The sequence below is a fragment of the Aythya fuligula genome, chromosome 20 (genome assembly GCF_009819795.1).
Source record: "Aythya fuligula isolate bAytFul2 chromosome 20, bAytFul2.pri, whole genome shotgun sequence".
Classification (NCBI taxonomy): domain Eukaryota; kingdom Metazoa; phylum Chordata; class Aves; order Anseriformes; family Anatidae; genus Aythya; species Aythya fuligula.
Window position 1 is genome coordinate 4,109,770 of NC_045578.1, and position 17,144 is coordinate 4,126,913.

The window sequence follows — 17,144 nt, forward strand, 5'->3', positions numbered from 1 at the left end:
AGGAGGTTGGGGGGAAAAGGGGGAGGGGAGGGGTGAAGGGGCGGGGCCGGAAGCGGAAGTGGCGGCGGCGGGGCGGGGGGCGCCAAGATGGCGTACCAGACGTTCCGGCAGGAGTACCTGCAGGTGCCGCCCGTCACGCGGGCCTACACCACGGCCTGCGTGCTCACCACGGCCGCCGTGGTGCGTGGGGCCGGGGGGGTCTCTGAGGGGGCTGGGGGGGTCGTGAGGGGGACGTGGGGGGGCCGTGAGTGGTCCCTGAGGGGTGGGGCGGGCCCTGAGGGGGCTGTGAGGGGCCCTGAGGGGGCTGTGAGGGGAGTGGGGGGGGGCTCTGGGGGCCGTGGGGCTCTGTGGGGGCCGTGTCAGCTTCCCGGGGCGCTCACTGCGCCTCTCTCTGCTCTTCCCTTGCAGCAGCTGGAGCTGATTACGCCCTTCCAGCTGTATTTCAACCCTGAGCTCATATTTAAGCACTTTCAGGTGAGCGTTTCCTGGGGGGGGCGGGGGTGGGCAGGGGGTTAAAGGTGCCTGTTGGTCGGGGTCATCTGCTGGGGGATGGAGGCTCACAAACCGCGCTGGCTCCTCCTGTCAGAGGTGTCCATTAAAAACTAAAAACCCTAATGAAGAGAGATCAGTGGATGGGAGCCCGAGCCTTAATCTCACTTACTGTAAAGAATTTTTCAGTTGCACCATTACTTTTCTTTCTATTCAGGATGTAAAAATGAGATGTCACGTCTAAATGCCTTGTTTCTGTCTTGTTTCCAGGTATGGAGGTTAATCACAAACTACTTATTCTTTGGACCAGTTGGCTTTAATTTTTTATTTAACATGATCTTTTTGTATCCTTCATCGGGTTTGTGTCCTCTCCTTAGAAAGCACAGCTCCGGAGTGTAGCTGTGTCACTGTGTGCAGGTAGCCAAAGGCTCAGTTCTGCTCCACCGTGGAATTGCCGGGAGCTCAGCACTGCTGACATCACCCGTGTCATGGACATCAGCAACATCTCTGTAACTTGCCAAGAGGCCTGCCACTTATTTCTGTAGCATCAAGGCTTTGTTGTACAATCCTGATCCTTCATGGGTTTTGCAGCGAGTTGGCTCTGAAACTGGGAATTTTCTCCCCTGTAACATTTTACTCCTGGGTCTGATCTCTCTGCTGAGGTGCCCAGACTGAGCCAACCAATGGACTAAGTTGATGCCTGAGCTTAGGTGCGTGTTTTGCATAATTGAAACCTTCTCTCTTTAAATTCACTTGCTATCAAATTTTCCTGACCGGTGACTTCAGATACCGTTACTGCCGAATGCTTGAAGAAGGCTCTTTCCGAGGTCGGACGGCAGATTTTGTATTTATGTTCCTTTTTGGAGGACTTTTAATGACTGTATCCTTCCTGGTTTTATTCCAAGCTACTTCAGGAAATCTACCACGCTGTTAATTTCTCTTAGTTCTCAGATGATAGCATGTTTGTCTTGTAGCTTGCGGAACATTAGTACTTGTTAAAGTGTTTTTTAATGCTTATTGGCTGTCATTTAATTTAATTAACATTTAATGCTGTTAATTACTGGGCTGGTCTTTTACCTTCTGCTGTTCAGCACAATTGCAGAAATGAGATCCTCAGAGGAGGGCGCTGCTCAAGTGCGTAATCATGCCCGGGTTACCTAAGCAATGCTATTGCTTCACTGATTTCATGCTAAACTCTGTTTTAAAGAGATTATTCATGCTGTGGGCACTCTGAATCCTGATTTAAGTGTTGAATTTGACCATAGATCCAACTTACTTGAACCTGGGAAGGTAGAAGGGAGAATTGTATGGAAAACATGGGATTACAGGTCAAGCTGATGAATTCTTTCTGTGCTTGACTTGAGAACAACGACTTGGTGAACTGTTTCCTTTAACCACCCCTCAGCTTTTTGGCCTGTTTGTAAACCTGGTGTTCTTGGGCCAGGCGTTCACGATAATGCTGGTGTATGTCTGGAGCCGCAGGAACCCCTACGTCCGCATGAACTTCTTTGGTCTGCTCATTTTCCAAGCCCCGTTTCTACCGTGGGTATTGATGGGCTTTTCACTGCTTTTGGGGAACTCCATCATCGTGGATCTTCTAGGTAAGGAGTGGTTCAATCACAAGGATCTGGTCCTGCTGATGTTTTACATGAAACAAGGAGCTTAGGGAAAAAACCTGGGGCTAAATGCTTTCTCGTGGCTTACCATTAGTCTGATGTAATATTAGGGTATTTATACCAGGCTTCTCTGATTTCTAAACATTGCAGCACTTTTTTTTTTCTGTAACAAGGATTAAAAGAGCTTCTGAGGCTTTGGCTCCTTATTGCTAGGAATCAGTGAAGTCTTACGCTGAAGGAATAATGTCAGCGCAGGTAACATCAGCACAGATGCATAATCTAATTATTGATGTGAGACTTTTGGTATAGAACCTCTTATAATTGCTGGTCTTAATAACTCTATTAACTCCTTAATGTCAGTATGTTTTACAGTGACAGCTGCTTTCCTTGTGGAAGTTAACCTTATCATCTGATGTCAACGTGCTTCCGTGTCTTTTGTGTTTCTATATTTTAATATTTTCTGTGAAGGAATCAGTGGTTTTTTGTTTATTTTTCCTGAAGACTCTTGTGAAGCTCTTGTAAGTCATAAAGAAGCACTGGAGAAATAACCGTTTGGTATTTCTTTATTAGGCATTGCAGTTGGGCATATATATTTTTTCTTAGAGGATGTCTTTCCCAACCAGCCTGGTGGAGGAAGGCTCCTGAGAACACCATCTGTCCTGTAAGTACTGGTTTCTCATTTGGAACGGGTATAAAACAGGGCTGGTGTGAAAGCTCTTCATAATTCAGTCCAGCTGACTCCTGGTAAAGAAGGCAGCTTGAGACAGAATTGCGGAATGATGCACTCGCTGTTTTATTTATCTCCTGTTGCCAAACAAAGGAGGGGATGGCGTACAGGTGTGTAGGTGGCTGGTAACCTGAGGGGAAGGGCTGAAGGGTTCCTGTAACCCCCGATGTCTTTGGTAACACTCGGTAGGCTTTGCTGAGCTCTGCCTCTTGGTGGCACCAAAGATGCGTCTCACTGGGCTGTGAGGAGCAAGTCCAGTTAGGTATGAGCAGAGCGATTGTTAAATGCGATGTAGCTGATGTTTGCTGTCTGTAAATTGCCCTCCTTTTGCAACCTTTGCAGAAGGTGTCGGTGTTTATAGCACCGAGCACTGCTCAGCGAGGGTAGCTGACATCAGAAGGCGGGGTCTGTGAGGCTCTTGGAATGGAGCTGAGCTGATTCTCTTCTCAGTAATTAAAGTGCCATATTTAGGCTCATTTAACTGATTGGTCGAGTGCACGTGCAGGGAGAGTTCCTTGTTCAGCAGGGCTTTGCCTTCAGCAGCTGTTCGGGGCGATCATGCAGCAGTAGCTGTCCTGGAACAGCTGCGCCGGTCTCTTTTGGTAGCTCTGCGCTCCTCTTGGCTGGCCTGAGCAGCCGCAGGCTGTGCCTGGTGCAGGCTGCCTGCCCGCAAATGCAGCCTCAGGAAAATGAGGAGCCCAATTGCAGGTGTGTAACGGGGGAGTGCTTGAGGTTTATATTTTTCCCATATTCACACCCAGCTGTGTGCAGGAGGAATCGCCAAGCTGCCAGAGCAGTGCATGCTGCCTCGGTGGCTTTCTTCCTCTGTGGAAAAAGTGCCACCCTGCTCTCAGGCTGCCGGTTAAATCCCTTTATGTGTGTGCTCAGAAAGCTGCTCATTATTCGCCTGGGTCCAGATTTGTGGACTTTTTTCCCAGATTCATTAATTTTCTTTGATGTGTCAGCTGTAATCCTCTAATACTCTTGGTATTTTCCATTTTCCCCACTCTGAAAATACCTCTGAAACGGCCTGTCACTCCTGTGAAGAGAAATAATCCCCTCAGCTACTCTAAGGACTGTCTTAAACGTTACTTTTCAGATGTCTTGGATAAAATAGCTGTTCTTACACAGCCTGTGATTTTTTTTTTCCTTGGTTTGGTTTGAAAGCGCCCACTACGCTGTTGTTTCTGGACAAAAAAAAAAAAAACAAACTCTGAAGAGAGGAAGGAATATGAAACTAGTTTTGATGGTTAAAATAACATACAAGATAAAGCATGAATATTATGTTTTTGTAAATTGGAAACTCCTGGTCTCTAACGCTGTCTCAAACATACAATATTCTGTGGATTTCAAGTCTGCCTGTCAGTGCCTGCGTCCTGTCTGTGAAATTGAGATAATACCGACCGGTTTTGACTCTTACTTTGTCTGCCTCTTAAGGCATAAAGAGCACTTCAATATTCTGTTCATGTTTTTCTGTCTTAGCCAGTCTTGAGAAAACATTCTAGCTGGATGAAATTCTGCCTTACACTGGAGATGGAAGTTTTAACTTCCAGTTAAATCTCATCAGTCTCGGTTGATTTAGCCACATAATTCTAGACCTCCTTCCAGATGGCTCCTAATTGGAGGGCACGTGTGACTTGGGTATAAATCAGCGGTGCTCTGGCAGGCAGCTTCTGAGGGAGGGCAGCGTACGCGTGTAGAATTTGAGCAGTCTGGATTTTATTGTGAAATGTGTGTTCTAAAGAAAAAAATATATTTTCCAGGAAAGCAATATTTGATACGCCAGAAGATGATCCTAATTACAACCCCTTGCCAGAAGAACGGCCAGGAGGATTTGCGTGGGGAGAAGGTCAACGCCTTGGAGGCTAGCAGGGGGCTGTGCCAAACCCCAGCGACAGCTGGCAGAGACTGACTGACCTGACGTTCTGTACCGGGGAGTCCCTCGTTCCCCGTTGTGGAAAGAACACTTTTCAACAGCTCTATGGTTTTGAATACAAGCACTTTATGAAATGGCAGTCTAATCCAAGACGCTTCCAGGCTACCAGTGTCTTCCCTTGTCGGGGAATTTATTGTGCTGGTAATGCAAAGATTAATCCAGTGGAGCCAAAAAAACTAAAACTGGAAACCATTTCCTGTCAACTTCAGCTAACAAGACCATGAGTACTTGTTTGAAGTGATTTCTAAAGCATTTTTTCAAGTTATTTGATACAGGAAACTATATGGGAAACTTTGCAGGGGACAAAAAACAAAACAAAACATATTTTTTAACTTTTTTATTCTTGGATAAAACAGCTACAAGATGGTTGGAAGTGTAAGTCCCTGTTTCAATGGCAAAAGTTTCTTAGTCTGGGATGCTAACGTCTCCAGCCTTGTTTGAGTTGTAAGAAATACAGCATTCAGCATAAAGCATACAGGCTTTTTATTTTGCCAGTTATTTCTGTGAACACGCTTGCAGGCTGAGACTACATTTTGATGGTTTTCCCCCAAAGACTGTGTGTTCTGATAACCAGGTCTGAGTCTTACTGGTTTGTCTAAAGAGGTAGTTCTACAAAATCCAGCCCTCCCTCACACCTGCACACTTCCAGCAGTCATTTTATCACTTGGAGCACTAGGGAAGAGAGCTTGTCTGGAGTTGGAACTGCTCAAATATCTCAGATGATGAGTTGAATAAAATGTCTTGTGGATGCTTTTTTGTTACTCTTGTATGATAATCCTGTAGTCTTGAGGCAGATAGTAAGAAAGCAGAGGTGGAAAACCAGGCCCCTGAAGAGAACATTAATGCAGGCTTTCCCCAGAAGTGCCTCTATGAACTGCCAAGACAAAGGATTGTTCATTCAGTGCGTTTAATGTGTAGTCCCTGTATGAAGCTTGTGGTAGGAGCATCTGTCCACTGTGAGTCGTTGACAATAAGTGAGATCTAGCTTGGAGCTGTGCTGAGTTATAAATGCCTCTTTGAGGAGCCTCATGGGGCATTCAGAGCACAGGTCAGCTCATGGGGTCCATTCACTCTTAGACTTGGCTGTCCTGAGTAGCTGTGATCGTATTGGGACAGATGGAAATATGAGTTTGATCTGCAGGTTCCAAATGCAGGAGGAGAGGCTCCCCCTTTACACCTGATCTTGGTTAGTTGCAGATTTTTGCTGTTCTTGCTTTTAAGAACGAGGTTAGGGCTGTTTGTAGTGCAGGAGAGCGATGTTGGGGTCGTGTGAGGAGATGCTTTGCCTGCAGGCTGGCTGTTAGTCAGGGCACACAAAACCAGGAGTGCTTTGTCCCTGGATTCTCCATTAAAGCTCACGGATACGTGAGGGAGCGCTGAGGTTGGTTTGTTCCTAAACAGACCTTAAACTCTCCAGAATTACACCATTTTGGGCACCGTGTCCGGCTGCTGTGGGGGCAGTGCCCCGACCCGCCCCCCCCCCCGGTCATTTACCTCAGAGCAGCGGACTACAGCTCCCACAATGCCCCGCGCCGCACCACGTGACCCCTCCCTCCTCCCTCCCTCCCTTGCCGGCCCCGCGGCCCCGCCATGCTGCCCGCCGCCCCCCCCGGGCCGGGCCTGGCCCCCGCCCGCCGCTCGCTGCCCATCTGCAGGGCCCGGGCCGCGCTGCTCGGCCAGCTGAGGGGCCTGCACAGCGCCGTGCTCATCGGTGGGGGGCCGGGGGGCCTTGGGGAGGGCGTGGAGGGGGTCTGTGGGGGGCTAAAGGGGGTGTGTGAGGGGCTGAGGGGGTGTGTGAGGGGCTGAGGAGGTGTGTGAGGGGCTGGGGCGCTGCCTCAGGGCTCGGGAGGGCAGGGGGTGCCAAGCCCTAAATCGCTGGTGCTGTGACAGCTTTAAATTGTCATTAGTTACCGCTTTGATTTGATTACGGGTTTGCTTTGGGAGCTGCTGGTGGGGGGCGAGGACAGGCGCACAGACACAGTGCTCTCTGATCACCTCAGGCACCCCACAGACAGCGGTGTGGGGTGTGCTCCGTAACCCGGGGGGCTGGAGAGAGCCTGGGTGAAATAACGAGATCTGGGCAGGGGGCGAGGCGTTGGATTCCTCCCCTGCCCTGCTGCTGCTTATCTGTAGGATCCACTTGCCTTCTCCCCATGCTGAAACACCTAAAAGTTAACCCAAAAGTTGAACTGGGACCTCTTGTTTGATGGACAATCTCTATTCGTTTGGTGTTCCTCAGGAGAAACAGGCTCCGGGAAGACCACCCAGATCCCTCAGTACCTCTACGAAGCAGGAATCGGCCGCCAAGGTGTCATCGCGGTGACGCAGCCCCGCAGAGTGGCTGCCATCTCCTTGGCCACCCGAGTCTCGGATGAGAAGAGGACGGAGCTGGGGAAGCTGGTGGGTGCCCTCCTGGGGGCTGTAGAGGGCTGCTTTGGCACTGAAGTGTCATAAATGGTGTGGGTGTGATAAAAATGCTAGAGACATGGGGCTAGTAGGTAGTCTTTGTGTAATAATATGCTTGAATGAAAAAAAAAAGAAGCTTTTTGCCTGCTTCTGTGGCTCAAGGGAACCTGTATTTGATTTCAGTATTTTACTCCTTGGTTACTATCTGTGTTCCTCTACTTGAAAAAAAAACTGGTTAGTGAATAAAACAAATAGAAAAACTGCATTCCCCTCCTAGGCCTTCTCTCCTATTGCTCCCTGTGCCAAAATTCAAGGAGAGCAAAGTGCTGGATCCATTCAGATCTGTGGGAGAGAGGAGGAGGAGGAGGAGGACTTCCTCTAAATAAAAGCGTTCGGAGAGCATGCAGCAGTTCCTAGCAGGGGGAGGAAAGAGAGAAAACGTGGAGCGTTTATGATGAACTTCCAGTTGGGAAAAAGCTCACTGGTGTAATAAGTGGCTGGGGTGCGGTGTTGGGACCCTCCTTTGGGTGGAGTGTTAGATTTACCAGACAAACTGCTCACAGTCTGCGGATGCGCTGTAGGCTTTCTGAAATTCTCCCACAGTTCTGGCTTGGCTGATGTGTTGACCAGAACACTTTGTGGTCCTGCTGTGAGGTACAACAGCAGTGAGAAACGTAAATCCCGTTGTGTTTATGTTTCTGTTATGGTTGCTTCCTTAGGTGGGCTACACGGTGCGCTTCGATGACCTGACGTCTGATGAGACAAAAATCAAGTTTTTAACGGACGGGATGCTGCTGCGCGAGGCCATTGGGGATCCTCTGCTGCGCAAGTACAGCGTTGTCATCCTGGACGAGGCCCACGAGAGGACGATCCACACGGATGTGCTCTTTGGAGTGGTGAAAGCCGCCCAAAAGAAACGAAAGGAATTGGGCAAACTGCCACTAAAAGTATGTTTGGCTGGGATGGCAGCGAGAGGCAGGGATGGGGCTTGGCCTCTGCGCTCTGAGTAATTGCTGGGCTTTTCCATTGTGCTTGAAATTTCAGTCTTGAATATTTTCCAGTTCTTTTAAATCCGAATAGTTTAGAGTGGCCAACTTATGGTGTGTTCCTGAGAGTGCCCTGGGTACAGGACCTTTCTGTCTGTTACCACAGCTGTATGATGTGGTTATACTGGGGAAGGAGGTTGCAGATGTGTCTGGTCATGATTTGGAGCAAGCAGATGTTTTTTATCTAATGAAGATGGGTGCAAGTACACAATGGAGCATGTGGGTGCATGTTGGCTTTGATGAGGAGGGCGTATAAGGGACTTTTTAGGTTCCCAGTACAATTTCTTTCAGAAGACTCGTGCAGCCCAGCATTCTGGGTGCTCAGCTCTGTTTATTAAATGTCAGAAGAGGATTTTAACATGACTCCGCTCATTTTATCGTACCAGCATGTTACACTTGTGTCATACCAAAGCTGATGGCTGTAACATGGAAAGATTGCTCTCTTCTGTCCCAAACTCTGTGCTTCTGCTGTTCTGAGCCTGTAGCACAGTCTCAGGAAGCTGGCTTTTGGTTAGTCCTCGACTGCTAAGTGTTCTGCTGGGTCCGAGCTGCAGCGCTAACCCATTTCTGCTCTTATTGTAGGTGATCGTCATGTCAGCTACGATGGATGTTGACCAGTTCTCCCAGTACTTCAACGGAGCTCCCGTTCTCTATTTAGAGGGCAGGCAGCATCCCATTCAGGTCTTTTACACCAAACAGCCTCAGAGCGATTACCTCCAAGCAGCACTGGTGTCAGTGTTCCAGATCCATCAGGTACGGGGTTCTCGTCGAGTTTGTGCCTCCCTGGGGCCATGGGAGCTCGCAGGTTGCTGTGCCAGAGGCACTGAGGTGTCCCTGAGAGGCTTGGGCTTGCTGCTGCTAAATCAGAGGTGTCCCTAAGGTGGGTGTGGGTCTTCTAGAGCTGCCCCGACCACAGAGTGAATGTGGGAGATGAAGAGAAGCCCTCACATCAGCAGAAAACATGGCAAGTGGGTGTACAAATGCACAAAAAGATGTAACCTGTAGTTTTGTGTCAGTTATAAAGAGCCTTGGGTTGTGGAGGGAAATTCGGGCATAAACTAGCAGTGGCATGAAGACAATCCTAACTTACTGGCAAATTCCAATTTACTGCATGTACAGAGCAAGCAGGGATGTATTAAAATGACAACTCATAGGCATTTTGTGACGGGGTGTTTGAACACAAAACTGCCAGGTAGGCAGTTAGATCGTTTAATCAATCTGTTTACTACCCTGCGTCTAGTGCTTTGAAGGTGATCTTGGTAGGATTCTGGGGCTTGTACATCAAGGCTGGAGTTGAAAGCAGACTGCTGTGCAAAGCTCTCTGATGTTCGTTCCTGCCTAACACCTACCTGTTCCTCTCACCTGAGCTTTCTGTCTTGTGCCTGGTGGCCCTACCCCTTGCATGTCCTGGACAGTTAATGAAATAGATATGTGAATATGAGTGATTCCTCCATCCTGTTAAGACAGAACCCTGCAAAATGCTGTTCCCTTTGCCTCTGATGAATCCTTTGGGATCTCAAGGCTGATCCGCAGCTCACACATTCTGTGTCTTTCCTTTCTTCTGTACGTGCTTCAATGACCTGCTCTCTGGCCATCTTGGCAGACTTGCTGTCAGTACAACCTCAGTTCTCCCTCCCTCTCCAATCTGCTGTAACTTCTCACTTGCTTTTTCCTCTGGCTCCAGGAAGCACCCTCCTCTCAGGACATCCTCGTGTTTCTGACTGGTCAGGAAGAGATTGAAGCGATGACCAAAACCTGTCGAGACATTTCCAAGCACCTCCCTGATGGCTGCCCGCAGATGACGGTGATGCCTCTTTATGCTTCTCTGCCCTACTCTCAACAGCTCCGAGTCTTTCAGCCTGCCCCCAAGGTGAGGCAATGTGATGGGTTAACAGGGTGAGTTTATTTGCTTGCATGATTGTTTACTTCAGGCCGAATGGTTCCAGTGTGATATAAGGCAATGCAACTGGGATGGTGTTAACAGAGGCGTACAGTAACTTGTCTGGGATTATGAAAAGAGGGAATGATTAGGGAGAGGAAAAAAGGGGCAGAGGAATTGAAATTTGCCCCATTTCATATGACTTCATATCGCATAAAAAGCTGTGGCAATTAATATGCCAGCCAAATGCTAAGAAAGCTAAACACCTGGGCGTATTTGGCAGGACCTTAAGAAGAGGAAACTTGTGGCCTTGGGCCTTTTGTTTCCCATTCAGATTCTCTGCTTGTGCAATAAATTAAACCAAAATGTTGTAAAGATGTATTTGATACCTGTTCTCCTGTTTGGTGTGCTTTGTTGCAAGACTTGTAGGTGCATGTTTTAAAAACTGATTAGGAACTAGTGGTTATCTTAATTTACAAGAGCTGGCATAGCAAACATGATGTGTGGTTGTAGCATGCTATCGTGATACGGAGGCTTGACCCACACTGGCTGAAACTGGTGGAATCTCCCATGGCAGTTAGCCAGAGATGGCTTTTGACTGGCTTTAGTTTGTTCTTCCTCGTAGGGCTGCCGCAAAGTGATCCTCTCCACCAACATTGCAGAGACCTCCATCACCATTTCGGGAATAAAATATGTTGTGGACACAGGCATGGTCAAAGCAAAGAAGTACAACCCTGGTGAGGAACAATGAAGAGATTGTTTGCAGTTTTGTGGGAGTTGTTTGAGGCAATGTGCCCCACTGGCAGCTGATATAAAGCACCCTCTGCACTGTCTAAATTAACATCCCAGGTGTTAGATGGCTGTTTTTATGGAGTACCAGCCATGTGGGGGTAAATTCTATCAAATATGAATCTTCTCTTCACAGACACAGTGCATGATAATGAGCTTTGCTTCAGGGTGCTACATCAAGAAAAGTTTGAGCAGCAGTTGTATGGGAGACTCCTGGGATGTTCTGTTGTTAATTCCACAAGGTTGTGTTTTTTCAGAGCCCCGTGTTATGCAAATGTTGACTGAAATAATTCTTTTCCACACTCAGAAATTGGTCTGGAAGTGTTGGCAGTCCAGCGGGTGTCCAAGGCCCAGGCCTGGCAACGAACAGGGAGAGCAGGGCGGGAGGACAGCGGGATCTGTTACCGGCTCTACACAGAGGATGAGTTTGAGAAGTTTGACAAAATGACAGTACCCGAGATACAGAGGTGAGAACATGGTGGTAAAATTACTAATATCAAAGATTTGAGAGGTCTGGCTGGGAAGTTGTTAATTTCAACCAAAGCTGGCAGTCTGATTATTCATCCCCTACTTCCCAGTGAAGATAGTGCTGGGTGTGCCACTCCTGCAGGCTCCACCAGGAGTCATCTCCATGTTGTCAATTCAGGCCGTTAACAGGCTGATTGAGTCCATCTCCAGGCAGGTACTTGGTCTTCGTAACATATACATTATTATCTGGAGTCCATCCTGCCAAAGGAATGCACACCTGGCTTTGTTAACGTTAGAATTATTTCCCTTGCTGCTTTCATTTGAAGCAATATTTAAGTCTGGTCTTCATAGTCATCAAGAGAGAACATGGGCAGAGGGGGAGATGATTGTAGTTCTCTCAGTACAACCATAGGTAATAAACCTTCTGTCTGACCCGTCCTAAATTGTGCTTGCATGACATTACGTGGTTGGAGTCCTGATATTCCCTGACAAACAGAACCCTGATGCTGTCCCACTTCTTGCCACACCTCTTCTCTGTACTGCTACAGATGGAGCTGTGTAAAAACTCAACAGCAAAACTGGGTCTAGGGGATGGCTGTTCAGGAAGTCGGGCTTCACCAGCCAGCTTTGGACTGGTCTCTGTAAAGTTACAGCACAGATCTGAACAGATCTGAGGATTCTGTTCTTCCTCTCCTTATTTTTTTCCTTCACTCTTCTTTGCCTGTAAACTGAGATAATCTCCATTGTTTTTTGCCCGTGCAGGTGTAACCTGGCCAGCGTGATGCTTCAGCTCCTGGCTTTGAGAATTCCCAATGTACTCACCTTTGACTTCATGTCCAAACCATCTCCTGGTAAGTGCTTATAAAAGCGGTTTTGGAAAAAATGAGTCACTGAGGGATTGCTTAAAAGTAACATCTTTGTGCCAGCCTGAGAAGATGGAGTGTGGAAGGCCAGGGCTGTGAAAAGGGAGCTGTCTCTCTCTGTGCATCTGCTCCTGGTGGTCCCAAAATCTTGATTCATTCATCACTTGTGCTCAGTCTCATCAGAGCAGCCGTGGTTATGGCAGAGTTGGAGAGTCCAGCCTGCAAACAGAGCAGGGAGCAGTTTTGGATCATAAAGGACTTGGCCTTGGCTGCCAGGGAAAGCCATAGAGAATCTCCCAGGGCCTCTGCTCAAAGCTGCAGACAGCAGCTTTAGGTCTGCCTCTGTTCTTGCTACTTAAATAGGAAGAGGTGATGGTTCTGCTGGATCCCTGGGGCACTCATTTCTCTAAACTGATAAACTGAAAGTGCTCGTCCCTCTGCTCAGGGGAAAAGGGTGGTGATGGTAGCTGCTGATCCCTCTGGATGGCACTGGCAGGGATGTGATCTCACAGCCTGAACCATCTTGTTCTGACAGATGCTATTCAAGCAGCAATCGAGCAGCTGGACCTGCTGGGGGCTGTGGAGCGAAAGGAAGATCAGCTTGTCCTGACTCCCATGGGAAAGAAGATGGCTGCCTTCCCGCTGGAGCCAAAGTTCTCAAAAGTAACACTGCAGAAAACCCAGCTCACTTTGATTTCGTGTGCTTCTCCCAGTACCATTAGCATTTCTCTTTCAAACCCCTAAAACGAGGTCTAGAATTTGGGGTGACAGCAGCTGTACTGGTGTATTTGTGGTACATTAATGAGCACAGCTTTCTTTACAGCAGCTGTGCTGGTTTGCCTGTCATTTGTTGCTTACATAAAGGAGATTTTTAAAAGCTATTTTATTTCCTCTGGCACCTCTGAAGCTGAAACAAGGTCAGTTCTCTTGCAGTTTCCGGGATTGCTGGTAGCACTGTTTGACAGTTTCATGAAGTGTCTGATACTGTCATGGGTTTTAGTAATCCGTGTTTGTACTGAATCTGAGCTGGCTGGTCTCAAAAAAGAGCATGACAATTTCTGTTAAAGGTGCTTGGTAGGCCCCGAAGAAGACTTACAGTTGTCCCTAGGTCCAAATGTTTATGAAATTGTCTTTAAACAGTGCTTGGTAAAATTCCTTGGCTGTCAGTGAGCAGAAAAGTGCCCATCTGGGGTGCATTTGGTCAATCAGTTTTCTTCTGTGGTTTGCAGACCATCCTCCTGGCCCCAAAGTTCCACTGCACAGAAGAGATTCTGACCATCATAGCGCTGTATTCGGTGGACAGCGTCCTTTACAACCCCCCAGCCCGGCGGGAAGAAGTGCAGTCTGTCAGGAAGAAATTCATCTCCAGTGAGGGCGATCACCTTACCCTGCTCAACGTGTACAGGGCCTTCAAAAACGTCAGTGGCAACAAGGTAGGGTGCTCTGAGGTTCTGTCGGGTCGTGGCGGTGAGGGGTTCTTCTGGAATGCAGCAGTGACAGCTGCATCCTTCAGAGCTGATACAAAATGCAGCCTTCCAAAGCACCTGCGAGAAGGAAGCTCTCGCTCGTACTTTACAGTTAAGTAGTGGGAGAAAGCTGTTTGGGCACCTTCTTTCCCCAGAAGGCTGCAGCAGATCTGATTATCAGAGTTCTGTGAGACTTGTTCTGTACTCACAGAGCTGGATTTCTTCCTTGCCTGCTTACAGCTGGAAACAGGAGGGAATGAGAGAGCATCATGACTGATAAATACCTGAACATACCCCTGTCATTGCACAAACACTGACTATATTTAAAAACAGATGCTGATTTATCCTGCTCTATAAACTTCTTAGTTTGATTTCTAGATCTGTAGGTTAGCACACCCCATTCTGTGCAACGTCTGCTACTCTTGGATAATTTGTTTTCACCACCTGTGGGGTATCAAGTGCTGGTTTGCAGCACACGGTGACCTTGCAGAGCAGCCTTTACTAGGAAGAGAACAGCAGTCAGTCTCTTGGTGCTGTGGGAAGGAGTGCAGACAAAGGGAGGTAGTCAGGGGTGGAAGTCTGACAAGGAAACGGGTTAGCAGCTTTTTTTCTGGGAGAGTCCATGTTTGGAGGATTCTGCTTTGCCTGAAGTCCAAAGTCTGTTGTTGTTCTTGGGTGAAGAAATGGCTCCTCCTAACTCCTTGTGCTTCTGCTGCAGGAATGGTGCAAAGAGAACTTTGTCAACAGCAGGAACATGATGCTTGTGTCAGACATCAGAGCTCAGCTCAGGGACATTTGTGTAAAGGTAACTTGTTGCCATACTGTGTTTGCCTGTTTCATCTGTTTGTATCTTTCTCTTTGTCCCCAAACTGATTTCTCTGTGTGCCAAGTCCCAGAAGCAAGAAAATGTGATTGTGTTTTCAGTTTCTCATGTGTAGTCATGTAGAAGTCCTGACTGTGCAGCTGTGCCCCAAAATCTTGGAGCTGCAGGGCTCCGAGTGCCGAGGAGAGGTGAAAGGAGAAGCGGAGCTCTGGGAAAGCTTCTCAAAGGGTGGTTATTCCTCATGAATTTTGCTGCTGTAACGTGACTGGGCTGTGCTGTGTGCGCCCCTGAGTGATGCTGGGCTCTGCAGCCGCCACTGACTGGCTTCTCCATGGAGTCAGGCAGTCGGGGTAGCAGCCCGTCGCACGCCAGCACCGTTCCTGCCAGCCACACAGCACAAGGCACAGTGTGGGAGCTGCCGCTGGGTGCTCACAGTCTGGATGTGAAGTGGGAGCTGCCATTTGGCACCCCTGTCCTGCTGCAGATGCTGGTTGGCCTGAAACTCACTCCTAGAGGCAGAGAGTCTCGACCTGTTTTGTGATTCATCTCTCTGCTATTAGCCTGGATTAGCTTAACATCTACCTGGGCTGAATTCCCAGCGGGCCTTTTGTATTTCACACCCCAGCTGGATTTATGACACAGTCTCACCTGATCTCAGGAGCCCATTAGAACAGGGCTGTGCTTCCCCACGAGGGTGCCCATACTCACTTGCTTACTCGTCAGCACAAGCACGCTCTGCGAGAATAACTCCCAGCTGGCATCCTGGGCAAGCAGATCTGTACGGGAAGCGAGAGCAAGTAATGCTTGGCAGCGAGCATTTCCTTGCACTATAGCTGTGCAGGTGGCAAAGGTCCCTGCAGCACATGATGCCATGGCCTCCAGCTCTCCTCCAAGCTGCCGAGGAGGGAGGGAGGACTTTTGGGGCAGGTTGGATGGGCCCAGTAGCTTTGGAGGGTTAGGAGCACTCAGACCTTGCCAAGGCTGCTGTTCCTCTGCAGAGCATGGATGCCGGCCCAGAGGGAGCAGCAGGCACAGCCTGTCCTCTCCACGCAGCGCTTCTGGGCAGAAAGGGTTCTCTGAAAGCCTGCGGGTGAGGTTAGGGCAGCACCTCAGCTAGCTCTGTGGGATCTGGATCCCCTCTTTCTGGGTTGAAGCCTTCAGAAGGAGTATCAGGAAGTGATGCATAAGCTGGAGCTGGAGCCCCAGCTTGGTGGCTGGCCCTGCTGGGTGTGATGTGAGGGGTCCCTGAGCCCAGGCTGCTCTGTGAGGCGTTACCAGCCACCTTCTCTCTCTCCCGCTGCTGACCAGCTCTCGATCCCAATGGAGTCCTCCCGCGGGGACACCGGGAACATCCGCCGCTGCCTGGCTCACAGCCTCTTCATGAACGCCGCCGAGCTGCAGCCGGACGGCACCTACAGCACCGTGGACTCTCACCAGCTGGTGGCCATCCACCCCTCCTCCGTGCTCTTCCACTGCAAGCCAGCCTGCGTGGTGTACAACGGGCTGCTTCACACCAACAAGTGCTACATGCGGGACCTGTGCGTGGTGGACGCAGACTGGCTGTACGACGCGGCGCCCGACTACTTCCGCAGGAGGCTGAGAACGGCCAAGAACTGAGCTGGGGGTCTGGGACCACCAGGCGTGCACCGTTTTTAGGCTCACCCTATAAGACTGTTTCTCGTTTTGTAATGAATGTACAGGAACGGTAGAGCTTGGCCTTGCCAATCAGGTAAAAGCCTTCGAGGAAAATGGCTTCTCTGTGAGAGCCAGACCTCACGAGTTTCCGTGGTTTAGAACAATCGTCCTTTTCACAGTTAATCTGTGAGAGGGGAATGCAGTGTGTACTCTGTGCGTGTGTGTACATGCGTTTGATAAATCCCTACTGCAGGGGGCAGAAGGGGGAGCTGTTTTCAGACCCCTGTTTTTAACACTTACTGACATTTAACAGGTTGTATAAGAGTAAACGAAATCCTAAGAGCTCTTCTGAGCAGACTGGGTATTTTTTGATGATTGTGCTTGTATCTTTAGCAGGTTTTATTGCCAAAAAAAAAAGGAGAAAATTTTAAATATCTACTTTTAAATCCCTATATATAAGGGGAAAAATGATGTTTTTTCCTTTTACTATTTCTAGAAGGGAGGTGCTACTGTCTTACCTCATCACACATCTTTCTGCCCACATGTCATGTTCACCACCTATTTGGGATCGTGTGAAGGCCACTAATGAGGATAGACCCCAGAGAGGTCTTCACTGTTTCTAAGCCTTGGAGGGGCTGTCCAGCCACCTGTGCATTGGACGTCCTCTTTGTTCTCCCCTTTGCTGTTGGGGCAGGTGATTCCTCAGCAGACACTTCTGTCTTGACTCGCTCTTGTCCATTTGCTTCTAGCTTTGGAGTTGGCTCCCTGTCCACAGTAGCTAATCAGGCCAATTTGAGGCAAATTCAGCAAAACAAGAACGAAAATGTGGTTTAGAGACTGGACTTCATTAAAAGCCCTTGATTCAGCAAACATTCCTGTCTTCTGCTCAGGCTCCAGTGCTTCTCCCCTCTTCAAGCTCCCTTAGAAGTTTGGAGCATGGTATTGTCATCAATCATAGTTCTGCCATTAGTACCTCTTATTTGTATTTTCTTCCATATCCT

The 17,144-nt window shown here is 48.7% G+C and overlaps 2 protein-coding genes across 3 annotated transcripts; both read left to right on the forward strand.

Moving 5' to 3' along the window:
- Positions 1 to 70: 70 nt before the first annotated feature.
- DERL2 (derlin 2) lies at positions 71 to 7,070 on the forward strand. 2 transcript variants are annotated; one of them, XR_004254096.1, is made up of 8 exons: positions 71 to 180; positions 409 to 474; positions 760 to 833; positions 1,276 to 1,369; positions 1,895 to 2,090; positions 2,676 to 2,766; positions 4,596 to 5,143; positions 7,008 to 7,070. XR_004254096.1 is itself a non-coding variant. In XM_032200982.1 (7 exons), the coding sequence occupies exons 1-7, from the start codon at positions 88 to 90 to the stop codon at positions 4,699 to 4,701; spliced, it is 720 nt and encodes a 239-aa protein (XP_032056873.1). In that variant the 5' UTR covers positions 71 to 87; the 3' UTR covers positions 4,702 to 5,517. The 2 variants fall into 2 exon arrangements, 1 of the variants encoding a protein (XP_032056873.1); XM_032200982.1 differs by lacking the exon at positions 7,008 to 7,070 and having other exon boundaries at positions 4,596 to 5,517.
- DHX33 (DEAH-box helicase 33) lies at positions 6,452 to 17,144 on the forward strand. The gene is made up of 12 exons (XM_032200981.1): positions 6,452 to 6,479; positions 7,008 to 7,168; positions 7,894 to 8,121; positions 8,803 to 8,973; positions 9,905 to 10,090; positions 10,725 to 10,836; positions 11,196 to 11,355; positions 12,119 to 12,207; positions 12,755 to 12,882; positions 13,449 to 13,652; positions 14,404 to 14,490; positions 15,817 to 17,144. The coding sequence occupies exons 3-12, from the start codon at positions 7,963 to 7,965 to the stop codon at positions 16,123 to 16,125; spliced, it is 1,605 nt and encodes a 534-aa protein (XP_032056872.1). The 5' UTR covers positions 6,452 to 6,479; positions 7,008 to 7,168; positions 7,894 to 7,962; the 3' UTR covers positions 16,126 to 17,144.